Source organism: Pristiophorus japonicus, chromosome 9, assembly GCF_044704955.1.
Source record: "Pristiophorus japonicus isolate sPriJap1 chromosome 9, sPriJap1.hap1, whole genome shotgun sequence".
Taxonomy (NCBI): domain Eukaryota; kingdom Metazoa; phylum Chordata; class Chondrichthyes; family Pristiophoridae; genus Pristiophorus; species Pristiophorus japonicus.
The window spans coordinates 70,398,811-70,417,985 of record NC_091985.1 but is presented as its reverse complement, the minus strand read 5'-3'; the positions used below and the strand labels follow the sequence as shown (position 1 = coordinate 70,417,985).

Sequence of the window (19,175 nt, the reverse complement as noted above, 5' to 3'; positions counted from 1 at the left end):
GACATTGAAAAATAAAAAAGTCCAACTTTTGAAACTGTGTGCCACAATTTAAGCATCTCAAAATTAATATGTTTCTGCTGTGCCTTCTCCTCCGCCCCTGCCACCCATTAACGATACCTTGTTCCATTAAAAATGCCTGATGGGGAGACCCAACAGTAGAATTTGAACACAAAACCAAAATACTGCAGATGCTGGAAATCTGAAATGAAAACAGAAAATGCTGGAAATACTCAGCAGGTCAGGCAGCATCTGTGGAGTGAGAAACAGAGTTAACGTTTCAGGTCGATGACCTTTCGTCAGAACTGAAAAAAGTTTGGGGTTGAAATTCAGTACCGCCGTTTTTGAGGCGGTGTCACAGCCACAATGCTGATTTTACCGCCAAGCGTTAGGTGCAGGCTCAAACTGCCAAATTCAGTTTTTACATTCAAAGGTGAGAGCAGCGCTAAAAAGTGGGATTGCGCACTCATCCTTGGGCAGCAGCTCAGGAGGCCGACTGAATTTCGCAACGGGAGGCTACCACCATGCTAACTCAAAAACAGGAAAAAAAGGAAAAAAGAAAAAAAACCTCAAACTTCTCCGACCAACACACAAACTTTCCCACTGTTACAACTAATGAAAAGATGAACTAAATAGAAAAAAAAAAACTTACCTTAATCTCTGGGCGAATACGCCTGAGCACCACGATGTTCCCTCCACCTTTCCCAGACAGTACGGATGCCTTGCCATTTGGCGTCCGTACAAACCAAATATTGCGGGAGCGGCACCAAGGGGGTATTGCACGCTGGATGACATCACCACGTGGGTGGTGTTAGATGGCGCAGCGTTACCTCTTGGCGCCTCAACCAAAGAGCCTACCAAATTTCTCCTGAGCCGTGGAGGCCGCTTAACACTGACGGTAGGCCTTAGCTTCCTGTTAGCCGCCTAGCAGCGGAGGTCGGAGCGGAACACGTTGGGAGCAGTGAGGCCCATAAAAGGGGCCCAGTAGTCGGGAGCGGTGGAGGTCGGAGCAGAGCAGGTCGGGAGCAACGAGACCTATATAGGGGCCGAGCAGTCGGGAGCGGTTAGTTGGTGCAGGGGCAGAAGGTAAACAAAGAAGTAAAAAGAAATCGAAGTGTGACGTCACAGCCAAGCGGGTAAGTGACTGGCTGGTCGATTGGTGAGTATTTAATCTTTTTCTTTTCTCATCAGTAGGTAACCTTTGGCATTGTTGTCAAATTAAGTTAATTTAAGGGTTAAGTCATGGCAGGAGAGCCCCGACCCGTGTCATGTTCCTCCTGTGCTATGTGTGAAATCAGGGACGCTTCCAGTGTCCCTGAATACTATATATGCAGAAAGTTTGTCCAGCTGCAGCTCCCGACAGACCGCATTGCGGCACTGGAGCTGCGCATGGGTTCACTCCAGAGCATCTGTGATGCTGAGGATATCGTGAATAGCATGTTTAGTGAGTTGGTCAGACCACAGGTAAAGGTTACACAGGCAGATAGGGAATGGGTGACCATCAGACAGAGCAGTGGAAGGAAGGTAGTGCAGTAATCTCCCTCCAAAACTGACAGACCGTTTTGGGTACTGTTGGGGAGATGACTCATCAGGGGAAGGCAGCAGCAGCCAAGTTCATGGCACCATGGGTGGCTCTGCTGCACAGGAGGGCAGGAAAAAGAGTGGGAGAGCTATAGTGGTAGGGGATTCTATTGTAAGGGGAATAGATAGGCGTTTCTGTGGCCGCAATCGAAACTCCAGGATGGTATGTTGCCTCGCTGGTGCAAGGGTCAAGGATGTCTCGGAGCAGCTACAGGGCATTCTGGAGGGGGGAGGGTGAACAGCCAGTTGTCGTGGTACCAACGATATAGGTAAAAAAATGGGATGAGGTCCTACAATCTGAATTTGGGGAGCTAGGAGTTAAATTAAAAAAGGACCTCAAAAGGTAGTAATCTCAGGATTTCTACCAGTGCCACGTGCTAGTCAGAGCAGAAATAGCAGGACAGTTAAGATGAATACGTGGCTTGAGGAATGGTGCAAGAGGGAGGGATTCAAATTCCTGGGACATTGGAACCGGTTCTGGGGGAGGTGGGACCAGTACAAACCGGACGGTCTGTACCTGGGCAGGACCGGAGCCAATATCCTAGGGGGAGTGTTTGCTAGTGCTGTTGGGTAGGGTTTAAACTAATATGGCAGGGGGATGGGAATCTATGCAGGGAGACAGAGGGAAATAAAATGGGGGCAGAAGCAAAAGGTAGAAAGGAGATAAGGAAAAGTGGAGAGCAGAAAAATCAAAGGCAAAAATCAAAAAGGGTCACATTACAACATAATTCTAAAAGGACAAAGAGTGTTAAAAAAAACAAGCCTGAAGGCTCTGTCTCAATGCGAGGAGCATTCGTAATAAGGTGGATGAATTAACTGCACAGATAGCTGTTAACAGATATGGTGTTATTGGGATTACGGAGACATGGCTCCAGGGTGATCAAGGCTGGGAACTCAACCTCCAGGAGTATTCAATATTCATGAAGGATAGACAGAAAGGAAAAGGAGGTGGGGTAGTGTTGCTGGTTAAAGAGGAGATTAACGCATAGTAAGGAAGGACATTAGCTTGGATGATGTGGAATCTGTATGGGTAGGGTTGCGGAACACCAAAGGGCAAAAAACGCTAGTGGGAGTTGTGTACAGACTACCAAACAGTAGTAGTGAGGTTGGGGGTGGCATCAAACAGGAAATTCGGGATGTATACAATAAAGGTACAGCAGTTATCATGGGTGACATTAATCTACATATAGATTGGGCTAACCAAACTGGTAGCAATACGGTGGAGGAGGATTTCCTGGAGTGTATAAGCGATGGTTTTGCAGACCAATATGTTGAGGAACCAACTAAAGAGCTGGCCATCCTAAACTGGGTGTTGTGTAACTAGAGAGGATTAATTAGCAATCTTGTTGCGCGAGGCCCTTTGGGGAAGAGTGATCATAATATGGGAGAATTCTTCATTAAGATGGAGAGTGACAGTTAATTCAGAGATTAGGTTCCTGAACTTAAAGAAAGGTAACTTCAATGGTATGAGACGCGAGTTGGCTAGGATAGACTGTCAAATGATACTTGAAGAGTTGACGGTGGATAGGCAATGGCAGACATTTAAAGATCACATGGATGAACTTCAACAATTGTATATTCCTGTCTGGCGTAAAAATAAAATGGGAAGGTGGCTCAACCGTGGCTAACAAGGGAAATTAGGGATAGTGTTAAGTCCAAGGACGAGGCATATAAATTGGCCAGAAAAAGCAGCAAACCCTGAGGACTGGGAGAAAGTTAGAATTCAGCAGAGGAGGACAAAGGAGGGGAGAAATAGAGTATGAGAGTAAGCTTGCAGGGAACAGAAAAACTGACTGCAAAAGCTTCTATAGATATGTGAAGAGAAAAAGATTAGTGAAGACAAACGTAGGTCCCTTGCAATAAGAATCAGGTGAATTTATAATGGGGAACAAAGAAATAGCAGACCAACTGAACAAATACTTTGGTTCTGCCTTCACTTAGGAAGACACAAATAACCTTCCGAAAATACTAGGGGAGAAGGTCTAGCGAGAAGGAGGAACTGAAGGAAATCCTTATTAGTCAGGAAATTGTGTTAGGGAAATTGATGGGATTGAAGGCCAATAAATCCCCAGGGCCTGATAGTCTACATCCCAGAGTACTTAAGGAAGTGGCCCTAGAAATAGTGGATGCATTGGTAGTAATTTTCCAACATTCTATAGACTCTGGATCAGTTCCTATGGATTGGAGGGTAGCGAATGTAACAACACTTTTTAAAAAAGGAGGGAGAGAGAAAATAGGGAATTATAGACCGGTTAGCCTGACATCGGTAGTGCGGAAAATGTTGGGATCAATTATTAAAGATGTAATAGCAGTGCATTTGGAAAGCAGCGACAGGATCGGTCCAAGTCAGCATGGATTTATGAAAGGGAAATCATGCTTGACAAATCTTCTAGAATTTTTGGAGGATGTAACTAGTAGAGTGCACAAGGGAGAACCAGTGGATGTGGTGTATTTGGACTTTCAAAAGGCTTTTAACAAGGTATCATACAAGAGATTAGTGTGCAAAATTAAAGCACATGGTATTGGGGGTAATGTATTGACGTGGATAGAGAACTGGTTGGCAGACAGGAAGCAAAGAGTAGGAATAAACGGGTCCTTTTCAGAATGGCAGGCAGTGACTAGTGGGGTAGCGCAAGGGTCAGTGCTGGGACACCGGCTATTTACAATATACATTAATGATTTAGACGAAGGAATTGAATGTAATATCTCCAAGTTTGCAGATGACACTAAGCTGCGTGGCAGTGTGAGTTGTGAGAAGGATGCTAAGAGGCCGCAGAGTGACTTGGACAGGTGGGCAGAGTGAGTGGGCAAATACATGGCAGATGCAATATAATGTAGATAAATGTGAGGTTATCCACTTTGGTGGCAAAAACAGGAAGGCAGATTATCTGAATGGTGACAGATTAGGAAAAGGGGAGGTGCAACGAAATCTGGGTGTCATGGTACATCAGTCATTGAAAGTTGGCATGGAGGTACAGCAGGTGGTGATGAAGGCAAATGGCATGCTGGCCTTCATAGCAAGAGGATTTGATTATAGGAGCAGGGAGGTCTTACTGCAGTTGTACAGGGCCTTGGTGAGGCCACACCTTGAATATTGTGTACAGTTTTGGTCTCCTAATCTAAGGAATGACATTCTTGCTATTGAGGGAGTGCAGCGAAGGTTCACCAGACTGATTCCCGGGATGGCAGGACTGACATATGAAGAAAGATTGGATTGACTCGACTTATATTCACTGGAATTTAGGGGATCTCATAGAAACATAAAATTCTGACGGGATTGGACAGGTTAGATGCAAGAAGAATGTTCCCAATGTTGGGGAAGTCCAGAACCAGCGGTAACAGTCTAATGATAAGAGGTAAGCCATTTAGGACCGCGATGAGGAGAAACTTCTTCAGGAGAATTGTGATCCTGTGGAATTCTCTGCCACAGAAAGTTGTTGAGGCCAGTTCGTTAGATATATTCAAAAGGGAGTTAGATGTGGCCCTTACGGCTAAAGGGATCAAGGAGTATGGAGAGAAAGCAGGAATTGGGTACTGAAGTTGCATTGTCACCATGATCATACTGAATGGTGGTGCAGGCTTGAAGGGCCGAATGGCCTACTCCTGCATCTATTTTCTATGTTTCTATCTATCTAATGGGTGGCGTTATAAAGGGAATTTTGACCCCTTGGAGATGTAACAGATTTTAAGCAAGTGCATGGGCAGGGCAGGAAAGAACAAAAGGGAAGGTCTGTTATAGGATGGATGGCAGGACTGATTAAATGACAAAAGGTATGATAGTAGAAAGCAAATGGATATGGCAATTGGACAAGTAAAGAAACAAAAGATGAGTTTAGGAGAGGTGTAAGTGAGAATGGCAGAATCATCAATAGCTGCCATGTGAAAAAATAGGGACAGAGTTTATGATCTGAAATTGTTGAACTTGATGTCAAGTCCAGAAGGATGTAAAGTGCCTCATCAAAAGATGAGGTGCTGTTCCTCAAGTATATTTTGAGTTTTGTTGGAACAGTGCAAGAGGTTGAGGACCAAGAGGTCAAAGTGGGAGTGGAGCGGCGAATTAAAGTCACAGGTGACCAGAAGCGCGGGATCACATTTATGGACTGAACAGAGGTGTTCTGCAAAGCAGTCACCCAATCTGCGTTTGGTCTCCCCAATGTAGAGCAGCGAATACAGTATACTAAATTGCATGTAGTACAAGAAAATCGCTGTCTCACTTGGAAGGAGTGCTTGGGGCTCAATAGAATTTGAATGTCTGCAACTCTGCAAATATTTATCCCATGAACTTATTTTCATTGTGAAGCTTACTAGATGTGTAACAAGTAATATAAATATTACTTGGTTGAAATGTGCAGTACCCTGTACCGATAATTTTGAATGGTTGAACGCAACTCTGAGTGACAAATCTGTGGTAAAGTCACTTTAGAAAATTCTAGCTATTGATATTTCCCTTTTACACAACATTTATTAGATACAATTTTTGCATGACATAGGGCAGGCATGCCCTATCTTTTGCATTTGTGGGTCACATAGGTGCATACCACAGAGAACTTGATCCACATACAAATTTAAATCCATGTTCCTATTAATTGCATATGTCCTAAGTTGGTGATGCGAACAAATTATGGTGTTCAGATTTAAGGTTTACCCACCAATGAGGCAAAAATGCTAAAAGCCAGCCTTTCTTAACCTCTAGTCCCTCAAAACCAGCAAATAAGAAATATAAAAGGGAATAGGATTCCATTGCCTGGAGTCAGATTGTCAAGGTGCCGGGACTGCATGTAGCCCTCGGATTGCAGATTGTATACCCCTCCTTCAGGGGACAATCAAAATGTATACTGAAATTATATGCAAAATTAAGCTTTGAGTATTGAACTGACCATTGGAAGTACTATGTATGTACCTGTGGAATGTGACAGCAGGCACAGGTCATCACATCATTGGTACTGGGGTATTGCATTTCTCTCAGTTTGTTAGGAGAGGAGCAACACACAATATATATTATATATATATATATAAATATACATTTAAACTGAATGTCCTATATCTATACAACAGGCATATATAAATTTCACACAAGAATATATTTAGTACATGAAAAATCCCCAACAGGATGTACTCCACAATTATTCCAGTCTTTAGTTCTCCCAAACTAAAACAACTCCCCATTGAACTGAGGTTCTAACTTTTTTGTTACCTAAAGAATGGGAATACTATTACAAGCCACACAGTTGCAAGTGTCATCCTTACACGTTACATTAACAAAAAACTATGAAATTAGTCATAAGAGACAGATACAGAAATAAATGTGATGAAATATCCCCAGTATTATAAATATACATATATAATTGGTGTGGAGATAAATGAATGTAACTACATTACTGTGCAATTTAATTTTAAGTTCAAGCTCATTTCTATAATCTTGATCTTGATGATAGTTGGGGCTACTGATATGGAGGTTATAGTGCATGATCTATGCTATAGAAATCGAACTGACTGCATCTAGCACAAACAGATTCTGTAGCAAGTATCTAAAATTAGTTTATTTAATCTTTCTGGAAACTGGATGCAAAAATAGACATATTAAACAATTTGAATTATGTGTGGCATTAAATTCTCAAAGTCCCCTTGTGTAAACAATTGAACAAGGAAATTATGTCCATAAATTCAAATAATTTTAGTTCAGTGTGGAATCAGCTCTATGATTATCGGAGGAAGGAAAAACTGAGAGAAATAGAGTGTTCTGCAAGAGAAAATGAATTAGACTATGAAACTGTGCAACAAGTCTGCAACAACTGTTAGAAACAGGCCTGATAAGTCAACATTTATCACCTTCTGATGCTTATGCTGACTCAAACATAAGCAACCAAAATTATAGTTCAGATGAGGCACTCATTTGTCCATGACAACGATTCAGTACTAAAATAATGACAGATATAAAAAGCATTATGTAGACTCACTATTTTATGTGTATGCATGTCAAAAACCATCAGCTACTCGACAGGAGTAGTTGATGATTTCTGACATTTTTGCCACCAGCCCTAATCTAACATGCCTGTTGTGGACTGTGGTACAATAAGCCTTAATGGCGGTTGTTGTTATCCATGTAGGTCAAACCACTATAAGTGCCTATGCAGCGGTTTTGCCTACACCAAAGAACATATGCTGCACAAATAAATATGGTAGTAATTCCTATTCATTACTTTTAGTACAGTTGAAGTAACTTGCACAGGCTCTATAGACAGGGGAGACAAGGTTGTGTCTTCATGGGACATATAGGTGAGTTTCATGGAGCCTCAGCGGCCACATATAAAATGTTATTTCATGTTCCCATTACATTGATGCCACCAAAGAACCTTGATGTTCCAATTAGGATTTATCCACCAATAACCAACACTAGTAAGAACCTCCAGGCCCACAAAATTCAAGTAGGACAACCCCATAAATAAAAAATATAAGCATAAAGAGGATTGATACCTGGGTTTTGAGGGCCAAATTGACAGACTTACAGTTCATGTGTGCCCCTAGAGCCACAGATTGGACATTCCTGATTGAGTATGTCATAATGCTAAGAATCATGGATAAAATCATCACCATAAAGAAAAGTAAAATTAAATAATGAAAGGTGTGAAAAGAAAAGGAATGAAAGCGGTACCCATTATCTGTGATTGGACCTTATAGATAATGATAGGTAGAATACTGTAGCTCTGAAGGGGGTGGGGATAAGTAGCATATGATACACAGGGAAATAAAATGGGCATAGCTATTTGCACTAGAAAATGCTCTGATAAGGATAAAACTGTCACCAAGCTCATGGTCTATAGGGCTGTAGTAATACCCGCCCTCCTGTATGGCTCAGAGAGTGGACCATGTACAGCGGACACCTCAAGTCACTGGAGAAATACCACCAGCGATGTCTCCGCAAGATCCTGCAAATCCCCCGGGAGGACAGACACACAAACATTAGTGTCCTCGTCCAGGCCAACATCCCCAGCATTGAAGCACTGACCACACTCGATCAGCTCCGCTGGGCAGGCCATGTAGTTCGCATGCCAGGCACGAGACTCCCAAAGCAAGCGCTCTACTCGGAACTCGTCTACAGCAAACGAGCCAAAGGCAGGCAGAGGAAACGTTACAAGGACACCCTCAAAGCCTCCCTGATAAAGTGCGACAGCCCCACTGACACCTGGGAGTCCTTGGTCATAGACCGCCCTAAGTGGAGGAAGTGCATTCGGGAGGGCGCTGAGCTCCTCGAGTATCGTCGTCGAGAGCATGCAGAAATCAAGCGCAGGCAGCGGAAGGAGTGTGCGGCAAACCAGGTTCCCTGCCCACCCTTTCCTTCAACGACTATCTGTCCCACCTGTGACAGAAACTGTGGTTCTCATATTGGACTGTACAGCTACCTAAGAACTCATGCTAAGAGTGGAAGCAAGTCTTCCTCGATCCCAAGGGACTGCCTATGATGATGATGATCATGATCACATGACCTGATTGCTGATTGGTCTCCTTGGAGGATAAGCCACACCCAGAAGTTTCTCTGGAATGTGTAATTGGAACCGCCCAACCCAAGTTCTGAGTGACTTTGCAAAGTGTAATTCGAGCCATTCTGACTTCAGACCCGAGACAGGATAGAGCTCCTCCATCCCAGCACAAGTTCCAGACAACCCCAGCCCAAGTTCCTGACTTCCCCCAGCCCAAGTTCTTGCCCACCAAACCCAAGGTCATGTCTCCCCCAGCCGAAGTTCCTTACTCGGCCCAGCCCAAGTTCCTGACCTCCGCCATTGTTGGGGCATTGTGTGTGGATCACGGGGTGTTAACAGGTTTATTGGGTATGAGGTGAATAGTGACAGTGTCGTCACTTCCGGATTTCATCCATTCCAATGATGTCCCTTGTCACACATGCATCGAGCTTTCCGAGAAATCAGGTGTGGGTGTAAAGGGGGTTTGAAGAACGTGATCCGTCTTACCCGAGTACCCGCTCTCCCTTCCAATCCACGTTCCTATTTCCCCTCTCTGACCCCCAGTCTCGGTCTCCCTCCCCAGTCTCTCTCTCTCTAAGCCCCCTCCCCAGTATCTCTCTCTTTCCCCCCGCCCCGATTCTCTCCCTCTCCCCCCCACCTGGTTCTCCCTCTCTACCCACCCCAGTCTCTCTCTCTCTCTTTCCTCCACCCCTAGTCTCTCTCCCCCCGCCTCCGTCACTCGCTCTCTCTTCCCCACAATCCACCCTTTCTCGCTCTTCCGCCACCCAACCCTCTCTCTCTCTTCCCCCACCCCAACCCTCTCTCTCTTGCTCCCTCCACCCCCGACCCCCACCCCCTCTCTCTCGCTCTCTTTCCCGCGCCCCCCCCCCGGCAGTCTCTCTCAGCTCCCCCCACCCCCAGTCTCTCTCTTTCTCTCCCTAACACCTCCGATGTTTTCTCTCCCACAGAAGGCCACAAAAATGTTCCAAAAAATCCAACAGCTAGAAGCAACTCCATGTGGCTGTCTCTCTCTCGCTTCCAACTTCCTCGGACATTGCACTGCGCATAGCGACTGATTCGAGGGCCCAAGCTCAAAAAGGGAGCGGAGTTCAATGCATGCATGCGTAGAAGGACACAAAAAACCTAGTGCAAATAGTCACTCTGAAATAAAAAGTGCAGAGAAGAATCTATAATCTTCTGACTAGGATCAGCTGCCCTTTTCTGAGTTACGTTTCTGTTGACTAACATTTATAATCGATAAACTAGTTATCCGTAATCACTTCCATCATTATAGTATAACTGACAAGATTCCATTTTCTTTTCCACTGATTACATGAGGAGAAAGCGCATCAAAAATATTATGGTATAACGTTATCTGGCTTTTATTTGCGTGGGCTATATAGTCAGGAAATTTTATGCAGCAAAACCAAAATGAAATTATTACATTTACAATCTTATCATGCTTTTTCTCCGTAAAATCATTAGGAAAAAAAGCTTTGAAAGTTGCAGTGTGCTGGTGGCATAACAATGTCACTACCTTACAAAATTCATGTTCAAGATTTGTTCAGGAGTAGTGCAAGGTATAGCAGGAACTGTCAGGACAGTTTTTGTGATATTGTCATACGTGTGAATGTCTAGATACAGGTCATTTTGATAATATACTATCTGTGTTTTTCTCCAATATTTTAAAAATAAAGAAACCTTGGGTTTCTATGTACAATTACGTCAGTATCACTGACTCCAATCAGCTTTTGAAGGCAATTGTTGATGGTAGAGAGGCTTTGCAGGGACAGGAAGTTAGGAACTCAACACCCAGCCTCTGCCCTGAATTGCTGACATAGTTGGTTCAGTTAAGCTTCTTCAGGAAATTGTGTTGGGGAAATTAATTGGACTGAAGGCCAATAAATCCCCAGGGCCTGATAATCTGCATCCCAGAATACTTAAGGAAGTGACCCTAAAAATAGTAGATGCATTGGTCATTTTCCAACATTCTATAGACTCTGGATCAGTTCCTATGGATTGGAAGGTAGCTAAAAAGGAGGGAGAGAAAACAGGGAATTATAGACCAGTTAGCCTGACATCAGTAGTGGGGAAAATGTTGGAATCAATTATTAAAGATGCAGCGCATTTGGAAAGCAGTGACAGGATCGATCCAAGTCAGCATGGATTTATGAAAGGGAAATCATGCAAGACAAATCTTCTAGAATTTTTTGAGGATGTAACTGTTAGAGTGGACAAGGGAGAACCAGTGGATGTGGTGTATTTGGACTTTCAAAAGGCTTTTGACAAGGTCCCACACAAGAGATTAGTGTGCAAAATTAAAGCACATGGTATTGGGGGTAATGTACTGATGTAGATAGAGAACTGGTTGGCAGACAGGAAGCAAAGAGTAGGAATAAACGGGTCCTTTTCAGAATGGCAGGCAGTGACTAGTGGGGCACCGCAAGGTTCAGTGCTGGGACTCCAGCTATTTACAATATACATTAATAATTTAGACAAAGGAATTGAATATAATATCTCCAAGTTTGCAGATGACACTAAGCTAGGTGGCAGTGTGAGCTGTGAGGAGGATGCTAAGAGGCTGCAGAATGACGTGGACAGGTTAGGTGAGTGGGCAAATGCATGGCAGATGTAGTATAATGTAGATAAATGTGAAGTTATCCACTTTGGTGGCAAAAACAGGAAGGCTGAATATTATCTGAATGGTTACAGATTAGAAAAAGGGGAGGTGCAACGAGACCTGGGTGTCATGGTACAGCAGTCATTGAAAGTTGGCATGCAGGTACAGCAGGCAGTGAAGAAGGCAAATAGCATATTGGCTGGCCTTCATAGCGAGGGGATTTGAGTATAGGAGCAGGGAGGTCTTACTGCAGTTGTACAGGGCCTTGGTGAGGCCACACCTGGAATATTGTGTACAGTTTTGGTCTCCTAATCTGAGGAAGGACATTCTTGCTATTAAGGGAGTGCAGCGAAGGTTCACCAGACTGATTCCCAGGATGGCAGGGCTGACATATGAAGAAAGACTGGATCGACTAGGCTTATATTCACTGGAATTTAGAAGAATGAGAGGGGATCTCGTAGAAACATATAAAATTCTGACGGGATTGAACAGTTTAGATGCAGGAAGAATATTCCCGATGTTGGGGAAGTCCAGAACCAGGGGTCACAGTCTAAGGGTAAGGGGTAAGCCATTTAGGACCGAGATGAGGAGAAACTTGTTCACTCATAGAATTGTGAACCTGTGGAATTCTCTACCACAGAAAGTTGTTGAGGCCAGTTCGTTAGATATATTCAAAAGGGAGTTAGATGTGGCCCTTACAGCTAAAGGGATCAAGGGGTATGGAGGGAAAGCAGGAACGGAATACTAAAGTTGCAAAAATGATCAGCCATGATCATATTGAATGGTGGTGCAGGCTCGAATGGCCTATTCCTGCACCCATTTTCTATGTTTCTGCTCAACGGTGAAACCCAAGGTGTGGATGGTGGGGACTCGGTGATGGAAATGGTCATTACCTGGCAATTATGTGGTGTGAATGTTACCAGTCCATTCGCATGTGCTGCATCATTATTAGAGCAGCTGTGAAATGAAATAGAATACTTTAGAATAGTCAGCGAACAGCCCCACTCCTGATCTTATGGTGAAGGGAAGGTCATTAATGAAGCAGCTGAGGATGGTTTGACTGAGGACACTTCCCCAACGAATTCCTGCAACAATGTCCTGAGGCTGCAATGATTGGCCTCCATCAACCACATCCTTTGAGCCAGCTACTATTCTCATATAACCAAAAATGATCAGAAGCGAAGAGCTGCGTAGCGCTAGTGGATGCACTGGGTCCTCCCCTTCCGTTAAAGGGGAGAGCACGCTGCGAACTCGACAATGGGGAGAAGGGGCCACGACTTCACCATCGGGGAGTGGGGTGGAATGGCAGCAGCCTGGCATAGAAGCAAGGCACAGAAACGGAGGGCCAGGCTGCAACATCGCGGCACGGACCCTGCGAATTGGCCAAGGCAAGGCCGTGACTGGTAAGTCGGCCATTTTACAAAAACTGCGTGCCGCACCTCCCCTTTAATTTTTGGCCAGTTCGCAGCCCCTGAAGCTGGTGTGGGCATTCCCTGCGGCAGTCTCACGGGGCGCTACCGAATTTTCGCTGCGGGGCGAAAACAGATCGCTGTGCACGGTGATGATGTTATCATCGTGGCGCAGTGGCCCGTGACCTTCCCTTCGCCATACCAGCAGGAGTGGGGCACTACCGGTTTGCGCCTTTGTTAACATCCTGCAAAATTTTGCGAATGGGAGGCTCAAACAATGCAAATTTCTCCCCCGTTGGATATCTATGTACAATTATGAAAGCATCACTAACTCCAATCAGTAATAAAAATGTACACATTATGAATAAATAATGCAGTTTAGAAATTATATCATGGATTGCAGAACCGGTTAAGTAGGCAGATAGGCCAGTATTGGACGTATGTGCCTGCTTATTAATAGTTCTTTCCATTAAAAATAAATCAATAGATCTCCCACTAGTTGAGGGAAGGGAAGCAGAGGAGGTTGACAAAAAAGCAGGGAGTACACAATGAAGAGAATTCATACTTTGGGAAAAAGAACATACTGGTAAAAATCATATATGGAGGGTAACTTACATCGACAACCTTTGTACATGGCAAGGGTTACAAGTATTCATCAACCTCTCACTGATTTTCCCTCTCATTCGGTTTAGGTTTCAGGTATTTCATTTGGAATTGAAAGTCAAAAAAAGAAATGAACATAAATCAAGTAATACCCTCCATCCACAAGATGGCATGTACAAAGGATATGGAACCAAACACATGTCTCTTCACACAAATAGACTTCAACTTTGAATGGTGCATTTAGCTCTGCTATTTTGAAAGTGTTAGTTCACAATAAATTGACCAGCAACCACCTACTGTAATGAGGTACATAAACAACAAAAAGAAACTTGTTCTCTTGAATACTGATACTATAAATCTCACCTTCTTTCTGGTCAACACTTCAACAGCCTTGAACACAGACAGGGTTCAACTGAACTGGGACCTGAGCTAGACGTGCTAGCGTTTAACGTCAATGTTTCTTCCCATCTTTGATAACAAGGACATTACAGGTTTTAGGCTCAGTCCCCTGCTACCAAGAAGGTTTTAGAGTGCTCAGGGGAAGAAATGAAATGAAGACCAAGGAGCACCATTGCATTTTTAAGAGTACAGTCAAGTGGATGAGGATGAGCCACAGGATTTCAACCCTAAGAAAATGAATTATCTCTCTCCTTATCCTTAATTGGAAATTATGACAGAAACTCACACAATATGTATTTAATCCTGAAGTATTAGATACAAAAGACTAAAGTTGTTATAGAAACATAGAAACATAGAAAATAGGTGCAGGAGTAGGCCATTTGGCCCTTCTAGCCTGCACCGCCATTCAATGAGTTCATGGCTGAACATGCAACTTCAGTACCCCATTCCTGCTTTCTCGCCATACCCCTTGATCCCCCTAGTAGTAAGGACTACATCGAACTCCTTTTTGAATATATTTAGTGAATTGGCCTCAACAACTTTCTGTGGTAGAGAATTCCACAGGTTCACCACTCTCTGGGTAAAGAAGTTTCTCCTCATCTCGGTCCTAAATGGCTTACCCCTTATCCTTAGACTGTGACCCCTGGTTCTGGACTTCCCCAACATTGGGAACATTCTTCCTGCATCTAACCTGTCTAAACCCGTCAGAATTTTAAACGTTTCTATGAGATCCCCCCTCATTCTTCTGAACTCCAGTGAATAAAAGCCCAGTTGATCCGGTCTTTCTTGATATGTCAGTCCCGCCATCCCGGGAATCAGTCTGGTGAACCTTCGCGGCACTCCCTCAATAGCAAGAATGTCCTTCCTCAAGTTAGGAGACCAAAACTGTACACAATACTCCAGGTGTGGCCTCACCAAGGCCCTGTACAACTGTAGTAACACCTCCCTGCCCCTATACTCAAAGCCCTTCGCTATGAAGCCCAACATGCCATTTGCTTTCTTAACCGCCTGCTGTACCTGCATGCCAACCTTCAATGACTGATGTACCATGACACCCAGGTCTCGTTGAACCTCCCCTTCTCCTAATCTGTCACCATTCAGATAATAGTCTGTCTCTCTGTTTTTACCACCAAAGTGAATAACCTCACATTCATCCACATTATACTTCATCTGCCATGCATTTGCCCACTCACCTAACCTATCCAAGTCACTCTGCAGCCTCATAGCATCCTCCTCGCAGCTCACACGAGAAAGAATGATTTTGTACTGGATATGGAATTTGAAGCTTTGTACCAGTCAGTATTAAAAACTAAACAGCATAAACAAATTGATAATCTATACAATTATATTCATCAAATACAATAGAAGAGCCAAATATTATGAAAATATAGGAGAAAACAGGCTTGTGGTGAAGGAGCTGGGAGGCAATGGCTCAGCATGCAATGAGTGAACAAAAATATTGTAGAAGAGAAAGTGACTGAGAGAGTAAAGAAACAGAGTAATAGGGATAAGAGGCATACAGAGGAAGTACCACTTTCTTCCACCACAAATACCCCTGGATTCTCAGTGCCTCAGACGACCAAACCATATGCATTTGGAACTGGCAGTCAAGGACCTGAGTGTGTGTACTGACTGGACACAATCACTACGTGATGTGCGCACAGTTCCATCCGTCTGAAGATCTAGTTGTCTCGGCAAGTTTGGATCAGACTGTCTGTGTCTGGGCTATTTCGGGACTCTGCAAGAAGAACCTTTCCCCAGGAGCAGCAGTAGAAGAGAGGAGGCAGAGGGGGAAAGAAAATATCAAAGAAAAAGGACACAAGAAAGAGTGGAAGACAAACAGAAAGACAGAGATGGGAGGCAAACAAGAATTAGTAAGTGGCAAACAAGCAGAGACACAGAAAGGAGAGACACAAATTTACTTTTAATTTTGCTTTATGAGCAATGCCATGGGACATCAATTGGAATTACTAATTGCCACAGTTAATTAGTTGTTTCACAATTAAATTTTATCCACCAGTTGTCATAATAAATATACTAGCATGCTTTATGTTACAAAGGAAGATATTGAGAGTCAATTAATCCTTTCTCCATCCCCTATTGCAGCTTAAAACTGTTGGATCATTCATTCTAGCTGTAAATATATATGCTTTCCTGTTCTCTGTGGTTCAGTTATCATCGCATGGAATCCACAAACTATAGAACCATGCCTCCACTTAAAGTTGTAGGATCTTATGCAACATCATGTATTACAGAAATAATTTCATTTGTGGTACAGTTATCTTTATAGCACTGTAATAAAATTAAACTGTATCAGTGATCTTATTCCCAGAGGTCATTTTTTTATATGCATATAAAAAAGCAGCTTTAACACGTCAGGTTTGGTTTACTTGTGGATTGCAGAACAATTCATTTTTATAATCTTTTAACACTTTGCACACACGTTATTAAGATTATAGCTTAGAGAACAAAGCTTCTAAAAGTCCAAGACATAATTACCCAATAATAGTTAACAAGTTGATCCACTGTGATGTTGCTTGTGAACATTTTTTGTAAAGTGTCTTTCTTCTCCTGTAACACTGCTTCTCTTTCACTCTGGTTGCCTCCTTCTGTTTTTCATCTTGTCTTACACCATGTTCCTCCTTCCCACTGCCTCACACACTTCCTCATGTTTTCCAATACAAAAGCAAAATATCGTGGATGCTGAAATCTGAAATAAAAACAGAAACTGCTGGAAATCTCAGCGGGTCAAGCAGCATCTGTGGAGAGAAACAGAGTTAACGTTTCAGGTCACTGACCCTTCGTCAGAACTGGCGAATGTTCGAAAGAACAGATTCTTAAGGAACACTGAAAGGAGGAGGGGAGGAAAGAACAAAAGGGAAGGTCTGTGATAGGGTGGAAGGAGAGATTTGAGAGACAAAGGGGATGATGGGCCAACTTGAGATGGTAATGGCAGAAGTTAGAAAAAGATTAGTTTAGAGAGCGTGTGAATGGCAGGATAATTACCAGCTGCCAGGAAAAACACACAGAGAGAAAAAATACATAAGAGCAGAATATGGGCAGAGGTTAAGGTCTGAAATTGTTGAGATGTTAAGTCCTGCTATCTCTAAGCTGTCCTGGTCCGCAGTTCCATTTCATCCTTCGCCTCATCCAGCAATTTAACAAAACATTTTTTTCCTTCCTTTCAGATGTCAAGGATCGTGAGCTTCAACAACTCTTGGACACCAACACCCCTTCTGAACCTTCTTTCCCTACACTTCCCTCTGATCACATCCCTTCTTCCAATCTCACACCCTGCCGTGATTTCACCATCCCCTCCGACCTTCCCCTCTCTGACCCCAAATGATCGGCCCTCAGCAAAGGCCTGAGCTTCATCCCTTTACGATCCCACCTCAATGAATTTTGAGCTCGGCACGATGCTGAGCTCTTTTTCCACCATCTTCCCTCTGTCCCATTTGGCCAGGAGTTTCAGAATTGTCGCTCTAATTGGACCCCTCCATTCCCTTCTTCAACTTCTCTGTCTCCATTTCTGGAGATAGACTATGAACAAACATTCACTATAAGCCCACTGAGACCCACCCTGCATCCTGTAAGGACTCCATTCCATTCTCCCAGTTTCTCCGTCTCCGTCGCATCTGCTCTGACGACACCACCTTCCACACTAGTGCCTCTGATATGTCTTCCCCTTTTCCTCAACCGAGGATTCCCCTCCGCCGTGGTTAACATGGACCTCGACTGCGTCCGTTCTATTTCCCGCAACTCTGTTCTCACCCCTTCCCCTCCTTCTCTGAACCACGACAGGGTTCCCCTTGCCCTCACCTTTTACCCCACCAGCCTCCACGTTCAACGGGCTCATCCTCCTCCATTTCCGCCACCTCCAATGCGATCCCATCACCAATCACATCTTCCCCTCAATCCCCTCAGCCTTCCGAAGGGACTGCTCCCTCTATGACACCCTGGTCCATTCCATGGTCACCCCCAGCACCCCCTCCTCTTCCCATGGCACCATCCCATGCAAGCTCAGGAGATGCAACACCTGCCCTTTTACCTCCTCCCTTCCCACTGTCCAGGGCCCCAAATACTCTTTCCAGATGAATACTCCTTCCAGATGAAACAGCGATTTACTTATACTTCTTTCAATTTAGTATATTGTGTCTCCTCTATATTGGGGAGACCAAACGCAGATTGGGTGACCGCTTTGCGGAACATCTCCGTTCAGTCCGTAAGCGTGATCCTGAGCTTCCGGTCGCCTCTCACTTTAATTCTCCGCTCCACTCCCACTCTGACCTCTCCGTCCTCGGACTCCTGCACCATTCCAATGAAGCTCAACAAAAGCTCGAGGAACAGCACCTCATCTTTCGTTTAGGCACTTTACAGCCTTCTGGACTCAACATCGAGTTCAACAATTTCAGACCTTAACCTCTGCCCATATTTTGCTCATGTATTTTTTCTCTCTCTATGTTTCCCATGGCAGCTGGTAATTATCCTGCCATTCGCACCCTATCTAAACTAATCTTTTTCTAACTTCTGCCATTACCATCTCAAGTCGGCCCATCATCCCTTTTGTCTATCAAATCTCTCCTGTCTTCCACCCTATCACAGACCTTCCCTTTTGTTCTTTCATCCCCTTGCCCTTTTAGTGCTCCTTAAGAATCTGTTCTTTCGAATATTTGCCAGTTCTGACAAAGGGTCATCGACCTGAAACATTAACTCTGTTTCTCTCCACAGATGCTGTGTGACCCGCTGAGATTTCCAGCATTTTCTGTTTCTATTTCTCTTGTTTTCTCCTTGGCTGATTGTTTTTCTCAATCTTTCTCCATGTCTCTTTCCTTGTTCCTCCTCTCTCTTTTGTATGCCTCCTACTCTCTATAGCGCTCACACATATTGTTTTACAGATCAACTCAATTTGTATCTTTTAACAGCATAAATCAAGAGTCAAATTCACGCTGAATAGTTGCTTCTATTAAAAAGTGACAAAAACAGTTGGAATGAAATAAAGCAAACATAACAGATTGAAATTTTCTCGGCGGTGACAAAACTATTCTAACTTCAAAAAGCAGTTTGTAAATAAACATAAGATGAATTAAAAAATTAAAAATAAATTAAATG

General features: G+C 43.7%; 1 protein-coding gene across 3 annotated transcripts in view; it reads right to left on the bottom strand.

The window, feature by feature from the left end:
- gpatch2 (G patch domain containing 2) overlaps window positions 1–19,175 on the bottom strand; it is a 360,444-nt gene that overhangs the window by 194,727 nt on the left and 146,542 nt on the right. The window contains exon 7 of one of the 3 annotated variants that reach the window (XM_070889443.1): window positions 16,025–16,776. The exons of the other annotated variants lie outside the window; for them this stretch is intronic. Coding sequence (XP_070745544.1) covers window positions 16,693–16,776 — 84 coding nt within the window. The 3' untranslated portion in view covers window positions 16,025–16,692. Of the gene's footprint in view, window positions 1–16,024; window positions 16,777–19,175 lie in introns of those variants that run through there. 3 annotated transcript variants of the gene reach the window in all.